General features: G+C 47.8%; 1 protein-coding gene across 1 annotated transcript in view; it reads right to left on the bottom strand.

Annotated features, from left to right (window-relative positions):
* LOC146199020 (P-selectin-like) overlaps positions 1–9,349 on the bottom strand; it is a 28,158-nt gene that overhangs the window by 127 nt on the left and 18,682 nt on the right. The window contains exons 7-10 of the mRNA XM_084592697.1: positions 9,185–9,346; positions 5,337–5,474; positions 1,228–1,428; positions 1–210 (exon numbers count right to left, since the gene is read on the bottom strand). The exon at positions 1–210 is cut by the window's left edge and continues 127 nt beyond it. Coding sequence (XP_084448823.1) covers positions 1–210; positions 1,228–1,428; positions 5,337–5,474; positions 9,185–9,346 — 711 coding nt within the window. The remainder of the gene's footprint in view (positions 211–1,227; positions 1,429–5,336; positions 5,475–9,184; positions 9,347–9,349) is intronic.

Raw genomic sequence — 9,349 nt, 5'->3', positions numbered from 1 at the left:
GCCGCGGCAGCGGGATGATAGAACCAGCGGCATTCCTGCGTCGCAGCGGCGGGCTGTTTTCAGGGGTGGCCGGTGGTTCACCGTCATCCTCGCCTCCCCATATGCCTCCTCCGACTCCTTCATCTCCTCCTGGAACACCAGCACCTCCGGTACCTCCGGCATCTCCGGCACCTCCAGCTCCTCCTGCGCCTCCTGCGCCTCCTCGAGGGCCTGCGCTCCGGTTTGTGCAACAACAGCATATCGTTAGGATGGCATATACTAACTGCTGTCTATCGGCGCGTCCTGCACTTTCGTACAGCCATCGACCACTGTATCTAAGAACGTTGACCACTGTTCATAGAGTTCGAGTTAGAAACGTTAATAGCGATTACGCCTGAAGTAGTGTGAATGATCCACTCAGTAATTTTGCAGTGGTATCATTTGCTTTTAAAGCCGTCGCTACGCACGAGTGATAGTGTTCTAACTTTCTCAGCTACGACTACTGTAATATTCTAGGTCATCGCCCATCCCCGAGTAAGACATATTTTGTCAGACGTGGCAGTCTCAATCCAGATTTGGAACTATCGAGATCAGCAACTCTGCTGCCCTGTAAGGCTCTGGGTAGCAAGTTCAACGTTCGTGTTAGCGGTACATCGCAGAAGAAAAAAAAAAGCTCTAGGAAGACTGCTGGTAGGAAAGAGAGATTGAGTGAGGTCCACTGAGGCCGTAACGTTACAGAAAATTAAATTCGAAAGGGCAGGTACATTGAGTTAATGGCATGCTAGTGGAAATCCCCCCAAAAAGAATATATATAGGCAAAAGCAGGAGAAGTAATGCGAAGAGAGGATAACCGATGGTCGCTAAAGGTAACAAATTGAATTACAAAAAAAAAAAGGGGAAAGCGTAGCAGGGGACGGCAGAAAGTTAGGTGGGCGGATAAGGTTAAGAAGTTTGCAGGGGTCAAGTGGACGCAGCTCCCACAGGACCGGGTTAATTGGATGAATATGGGACAGACCTTCGCAATGCAGTGGGTATAATCCGGCTGATGATGACGATGATGATGATGACATTGAAGAAATTTATATTGAGGGTATAACAATAAGAAGAAAAGAAAACGTTAGTGAACCTGTTGGGACCCCTGCCGTCATCTCATATCGTGCCACTCGAAAATGCCCGCTTTTAACATACATTTTTTATGGAGAGATACACGGCATACGTTTGGCGCGTATACGTGAAACCCACACTTACGCTGGCTGGGCTTGGGGCATTCGTCCACTCGTCCCGGCCGCAGGCAGCGAGGCAGTGGGTAGTCCCAGTTTCCGAAGGGCTGACACTGGAGCACCGCGGAGCCCACCAGCTGCCCGGGGGGTTCGCACTCGAACACTGCCATGTCATAGTTGGCACGCATGCGCAATCCGCGCGGAGGCATCAGCACGGGGCACATGCGCTCTGCAAGGAAAAGCGCGGGGACGTCAGCAGGTGCGCTTCACGCTCCTGATGCGATACAACATCAAGAACTCGCAGGTTGGGAGCTCTATTCAGTCTTGCCCAGCAAAAAGAAAATGTAGTAGTTGGTTCGAAGCCGCGAGTCAGGACGTTTCAGTACAGAGGGAACACAACCGTTTTGGCCTTGCATGGCTTCTCAATAGCAGCTTTCCGGAACCTGGACTAATTCGGCCGCTAGATGTTCTCTCATCTCTACATGCTGTGTTTCGGTTGAAACATTAAGTCGGTGCAATGTTTAAGCAAAAAAAGCATTCAATAGTTTCAGATTCAGAAATTGGAAGTTTAATATAACTCCGATTGGGGGACAAAAGGGCGGGGAGAATATTTTGTCGCATACGATTCGCATACCGCTGTCGTCCAGAGTATGGAAAACGACAACGCGAATGGCGGAGCACGCTCGTAGTCCCGTGAACAGTTATGGTTGTCGCAGTGGTGAAATTGGCGTGTCCGAGCAAACGTTCGTTCCTTTCATGTTACTTAAAAGGCGCATTCCGTGACTCCCACATTACGACAATATATAATTCCTGTCATTAACATGTCTAAATAAAGAGGTATATAGCGAATCACTGACTTAACAATTTTGCAGCCACGTTCCTAACATATTCGTCAGATCCTATGTATAGACCTTCTCTGTCACGCTTTCACGGGCTTCGTGATCCAGGTACACATCTGAAAGCACTGCCCCGTGCGCCGGCTTCATTCACTAGACTCGCAAGCCTACGGGCGACAACTGTGTTCCTTCCCTTCTACGTGACTCCTTACAGAAATCCAGCATTAAGAATGTTAGCCGTGGTTGTCATGAGCTCAATGCAGTCAGTCGTTTGCCGCATACGTCATGAGGCTCCCTGCCACGTAGTTCAGGGGAGGATTTGTGACTCCGGGGTCCGTATTCGGAGTTTGCGTCGTTTTCAGAAGTGTTGTTATCTCTCTGACCTCGAGTCATTTGATTGGTGAAACATCGGAACCGAATATCACTACCACTTCCGGCTCCGGCGTTTCCACCAGACAGATGAATAGAGGCCTGAGATAAGAACACTTCTGAAAATGACGCAAGGCTCCAAATCCGAAATGACGCAAACTCCGAATCCAGGAAGAGGCAGTCTGTGAAGGTCGCACGGGATCGAATCACAATCGTGGTAACCGCATTTCGATGCCGGTGAAATAAACGATTAGAGGAGTTCAATGTTGCTGAACCAACTGTGGAGCAAAAGTGGCTGCGGAACCAGAGCGAAGCTGACCGCCGGCAGCTGCGTTTCGATGGAGGCGAAACGGATAGACGTCCGTGTGCTGTGCGATGCTAGTGCGCGTTTAAGATGCCCAGGTGGTCGAAATTACTCCATTGCAAGCAGAATCCACTATCATGCTTTGCGCATGCGATACCGGCAAACGCTTTTTTGCTCCACTCGGTCAGCTGTCCACGGCGGCGCGCGCATGCTCGGGGCTTCTCTCCACGCCGGTATGTGAATCTGCTGGGATGCCGCTACCCTCCTCCTCCTCTCTGTACCGAGCGCAGCGGCTGCAGCGGCGGAACATTGGCGGAACGGCGCAGCTGGTTGCCATGGTTATGGCGCATGCGCAGTAGCGACTTGTACCACGGCGACCTTGGCTTTACATGGCGTAGTGAAGCTTTCGCTTCAGAACTCGCCCTGATTTTGTGTGATGTCAGTGCGCGTCAAAAACAGATGGCGGCGGAAACTAAATGTGGAACACCACCCTGCGGCTTTTCTCGTAGCCCATGTGCAGTTTCGGAAAGTTGGCCATAGCTACAGAACAACAGACGGGATAGCACAAAGAGGACACAACGCGGTGATGCATAGTCGACATTGTGATTTGTCTTTTTGATCTACCCTGCATGCTGCGGTCTTGCTACGTCCATCTTAAAGCAATTTGGCAAGCTAATAATATCGCCAAGTTAAACATCGTATACCACACCATGCGTTGTATTCACAAAGAAAAAAGGGACCCTAAGTGTAGTCATTAATTATAATATGTCTCGCTTCTTCCGTTTCGTTCTCCTCCCTTTAATCTATATAAAAAACGTGGTTGGAAGCCAACTTCGCACACACCCACATCACCCCCCCCCCCCCACACACACACACACACACACATACACGGGCGGTCTAGCTTGATTAGGCCAGATGCGAATTAGGAGGTGCGCTATTTCGGTTTTCCCTCTAGTTATGTGTCACACACTCATTATCGTAGGGTCGTAACCTGCCATATCATGTGATAGACCAGACATAAAATCTTGTTTATTTATACTTCGGAGCAATAGCGCAAAAAGACAAGGGACCATGATCGAGTAGACACACACAGCGCGAACTTCCAGCAACTTTATTGGAAACAAATGCACAATTTATACAAACATCAACCGTATCATCTATAAGCATGCGATAATCAACGAGAGTGTAAGTAAGGAATCTTTTTTCTTTTTTGAGAGTCTGACGGAAGGAGTGCCTACACAAACACTTCCTAATCTGGCTATCTTTTCGGCTTCAGTAATTTTGCGGATATGCTGGTCCTACTTTTGCCAACTAAAAACCGCTTGTCGAGTAATGGCCTGCAGTTTGTACATGTGTTGTAATGTTTGCTAGTTCACCGTCTTGTTTTTTTTACTAACATTGCGATTATGATCACGGAGGCGGTTATTAAGGCCGCGACCTGTCTGTCCTACATACTCTCGTCCACGTGGGAGCGGAATCTGGTGCACCACACCTACCTTGCATTCAACAAACGGAGTTTGATGTTTTAGTACATTGATTGGAGACGGGACGAACACTTTGCATAGGCATAGGCTGTTTAACTTTTAAGGGGCGGAAAAAACCACTGACACATCTATCCGTTTTGCAATGCGCTTACTGTGAGAAATGGTATGCAAATATGGAATTACTGAGAAATTTGTGTAAATTGTTGTGCATTTGTTTCCAATAAAGTTGCTGGAAGTTAGCGCTGTGTGTGCCTGCTTTAACCTAGCCATGCGTACGTGTCTGCATGACTTAGGAGTAGCGTGTCTATTGCACGGGATTGTAGGTATACCCGTGCTACTTACGTTTGCAGCCCCTGCCGTTTCGGCCATGCCTTGTGATTTCGTGATGTCACATTAACCGCCGACCAATCAGTGTCCAGAATTGTTTGTTCGGATAATGACCGGAGAAACATCGATGAAATCAGCGAATGCAATACTATGTGCACAACCACATAACGTAGGTACAACCAAGCCGTACGAGCGTGCCTGAGGGGCATAGGAGTCGCGAGGCTGAACTGGCATCCAAGGGTTCCGGTAGGTTTGATTCCCCTCTAAAAAGGGCTACCCCAGTTGGCTTCCAACCTTTCTCCTTTACTCTGAAGCTTGATATCAAATATCAAGGTTTACCGCTAGTGAGGTACAGAGTCGTCCACTCTTAGGGTGAACACGCGAGCACGTGGCCGCTCTCTTCAACGCACCATTACTTCCGACCCAATCGCTCTGTAAAGCTAATTGGCAAGCCATGCGAAGCATCACCTACAGGCCCACATTGCTTCGATACGCGGCCATATTGGATGCAATAGCGCTTCGAAGAGAGCGACTACCTCTCCGCGTGTTCCCCTTAAGAGTGGACGACCTTGTACTTAGTAATAGCGAACTAAAATTTCTCTATGACATTCTTAGGTAGTCTATATATATAGACAGTCTACGGACTGTGTTGATATTTTCGTAAAAGAAGCTTCGGCCAATGGAGCTGCGGCTACTTCGCGAATTTCGATTCGATAATTTCATGATGCCCACGAACAGCCCAGCCTTTTCGGTGCACAATAAAAATCCCCGGAAAGAAAAAGAAATGTTGCTTGCAGTACTTGCGGCACGCACTCACCTCTTACGCGAATATTGACGGTTCGTACTTCGGCCCAGCCACTCTGCGGATGCGACCTGCACTCGAAGCTGCCTTCGGCGCCTGCTTCAGGTGCTGTGAATCGCAGGTGGCTCGTAGACTGCCGGTAGCCGGGTGTCTCTGCAAATGCACATTACGACTGACGTTAGTCGTGTGCACATTTGTGTATGCTGAACGACATTCGTCTGCTCAGGACATGAATAACTTATCATCTCTTAACTGAGGTAGGTGTCGTTGAAGTAAGCTGCCGTGACGGCGCCATGAAGGAACAGCACACGACAAAACAGCATGCATCAAAACATCACACAGGAAAACAGCGCAGTCACAAAACAGCACAGGGAAAAATCAGCATGGTGACAAAACGGCACAGGTAAATCAAAACATCACACAGGAAAACAGCGCAATCACAAAACAACACAGGGAAAAATCAGCATGGTGACAAAACGGCACAGGTAAAAAACAGCTCGCGTCAGAACAGCACACGGTATAAAAAAGCACAGAACAAAAACAGCGTACGGAGAAAACAGCACGCGGAAAAAAACAGCAAAATGAGTAAACAGCACAGTGCAATACTGTGCATCGCAGCGGAAACGGTGAATTTTATAGCCATAACCATGAAAGGTTTGGTTTGGTTTGTGGGGTTTAACGTCCCAAAGCAACTCAGGCTATGAGAGACGCCGTAGTGGAGGACTCCGGAAATTTCGACCACCTGGGGTTCTTTAACGTGCACTGACATCGCACAGCACACGGGCGCCTCGCTTTTCGCCTCCATCGAAAAGCGGCCGCCGAGGCCGGGATTCGATCCCGCGTCCTTGGGAACAGTAGTCGAGCGCCGTAACTACTGCGCCACCCCGGCGGGGTACAACCATGAAAGGTAAATGATAAATCGTACGGCAACAGCGTTCGGAGTACGAGGCTGTTTTTATATACGTTTCGCACTCAGGTTTCAAATGCGAACTTGTAACCTTCAATATTTCGAACCACACGGCCAAAAAATGGCGTCGCTAGGGTCACCTGTACCCGGTGCGGAGGCGCGGCGCGGACCATGCGCGGACCCCCCCCCCCCCCTCCAGCACACACAAATAGACGAGAGGGAGAAGAGGATGGGGAAGGAATATGGACGAAGAAAAATTCGAGAACACTTTGGCAACTAAAGTGATGAAAATTGTTGTTGCGACTGAAGGAAGAAGGAAAAGAAAATGCACACGGGCCTGCTAATGGCTCTGTAGCTGAGCCACCTTCGCTGCCTCGTGCAGTGATGAAAGGCGAAAGCCTGAGTGCTGCATTCTGCTACACGACTGCTGCGCATGTAGCGATGAATGCTGCTACGAGTGAGCAAGCGACTGCTCTCTCACATTCTGCGAGTGCATTTATTCAGTGAATTCTGCTTGGCAGCGACAAGATCGCGTTCCTTGTATCTTCGCAGTTGTTCTACGTTTACTGTTGTGTGGTTGATTTTGCCGGGTGCGTGACAATAATTAGTAATTAATTAATTAAATACGCAACTGTCAGTAATCAGTAAGAACTGATTAATGAGTCATTAAAAGTAATTAGTAACTAGTGAGTAGTGATCCATAATTAAATAGTAGTCATTAATTATGAATTAGTGCCTAATTAAATTGTCGTTATTAGCAAATGATCATTGACTGGAATATGGCCATATATGGCACGCATTTGCGCATACTGTGGTGGAGCTCTGCAATTGGTCGAATTATTATTATTATTATTATTATTATTATTATTATTATTATTATTATTATTATTATTATTATTATTATTATTATTATTATTATTATTATTATTATTATTATTATGTCAGCGCATAATGATCAGACTTGCTATTCCACAGAGCAACAGGCGTTGCGTGCCTTCGGCGTTTTGAAAGTGTGAGGGGGATGTGTGAGTCCGAGAAGCGAGAAAGGCACAGAAGATATACGAACAAGAGAAAAGACAAAAGACTGCCGACGAGATACTGCCAGCGTTCCGCGCTAGGGAAAGGAGAGTGAACTGCATATATACAAATAGAGGCGATGAGGCGGCGCATCCGCCGACGGGTGTCGTCTAGCTCCGGCGCAGGGGTTTCCGACGGGTATCTGGTGAATGCTGGTGTTACCAGGGTACACGCACGTACACAGGCCTGGTCCAACGTTAAATTGGCGAGGATCTCTGGCATAAACTAAGGCATGTGCTTTCAAGCACTCCTCACAACAGAATAATTCGTTCAACGAGAAGATCACACTTGCCAGTCAGCGGCACCGATGCGCGCCTTTTCGCGATCTTTATACAATAATTCATTTCGCCTCCCGCCCCTTCCTCCCTCTCACTGTCCAACTGCACCCCCCAGATCGTTGCACCCGGTGCAGACCGCACCCCCCTCGCGACGCCACTGCGGCCAAATAAGAAAGATAAAAGCGGGTCTCATCATTGATGTCGACTGCCTACAATCTCGCATTATAATATTGCCCCTTAAAACAAAATACAAATATATTTTATCATGATTAAACAACCGTCCATTTATCAAGCCCGCTTAATGTTCATGATGTCTACTTTATTTTGAAATCAACCTGCACCCGGCGCACGGACGTATTTCACTGGAACTTGAGAGAGAAGAATGGCAAACTATTTGCAAACAAGATACATGTTATTTGCAATTGCAATGCACAAACTTCCTGGCCGCCTCACGGACCCTCTCCGTGGGTACCTGAGCATTGAAACAAATTAAAGACAGGATATAATAGACGAAATTTCTACTCGCCACGCGAACTCTGCGCGGCTACTCGAGCATGGGCCCTGGCCCCCAGCTCCAGACAAGTCGACAATAAAAAGCAGTGCGGTAGCGCTTAAAGAGTAAACTATTTCCCCGCCCTCTCTGCACATAAAAGTAAAAGGTATGAACTGGAGCTCTCCGTGACGTTAGTTTGGAGATTTCCGATTCGTCCAAAATGATGTCAGGACTTTTTCACTCTCCTTTGTGTTTTCCATCGGATCGCATAACACCGCGTAGCACACGCACAATACCGACGGTGCGAATGCCTTTGCAGTTTCACACGCACCCATCCCTTGCACATCGCGTAGCCCGCAACCATGCACAAGGGCGGACGGGACAAAGATGAGTCACATCAAAACAGATCGGATGCCAGCCGCCAACGCGAGTGAATTTGAAACGTCCGCCGCGATCGCTGGCGAAAGCGATCGTTCACTTGCCATGCCTCGCAGCCGCAGCCGTTCGCTAGACATGCTAGAAGAACGCTATAAATTTTCGCATAGTGAAAAATGTTTGGTTTTCTGCCCTGCCTGCGGTCAGTTCCGTAATAAATGAGAAAACACACACACACACACAAAAAAAAAAGCGACGCGTTGATGCTCTCATTGATTAACTTATTATTCCGAATGCACTGAATTTTTTTAGCGATATTTTTTCCTCCTCTATCTAGTGAAACCATTCGTTTTCTTATAATTCGTTTCATTCGAACGTAATCCTGCCGACAAACTTCTGGTGACACGACCTTGAACGCATGCCCACCTAATGCTTACGCATTAAAAAAAAAATAACAACTCAAAGCTTTCACAATAGTAGAAAGTATTTTAAGGCACAAATATGAATGTAAGTGTCCAAATTTGTATTATATATTTATGAACACATATGCAAAGAAAAAAATAAGTAGGATGGATGGACATAGACTCACTTGTAAAGAAAAGAGCAGCGGGTACCGTTTTAATGCATCATCATCATCAGCCTGATTATACCCACTGCAGGGCGAAGGCCTCTCCCATATTTCTCCACTTAACCCGGTTTAATGCATAAGGGTGCTTATATGCAGCGTGCATACCCATGGCTGTGGCGTTGACATCGCCCTGCAGACTCCACTGGGGCGGCAGTCCCGCGTCGTTGGTGGTGCACACCAGGTTGACCTCGGTGTAAGGGAGCACGTGCACCACTCCACCAGGAGCAACCGCGTGGAAGAAGTTGAGCGTCACCGACAGGGTGTGCGCTG

Source organism: Amblyomma maculatum, chromosome 2, assembly GCF_055883805.1.
Source record: "Amblyomma maculatum isolate TAMU_Amacu chromosome 2, ASM5588380v1, whole genome shotgun sequence".
Taxonomy (NCBI): domain Eukaryota; kingdom Metazoa; phylum Arthropoda; class Arachnida; order Ixodida; family Ixodidae; genus Amblyomma; species Amblyomma maculatum.
The sequence above is the reverse complement of the archived record's forward strand: the minus strand, read 5'-3'. Positions and strand labels throughout refer to the sequence as shown.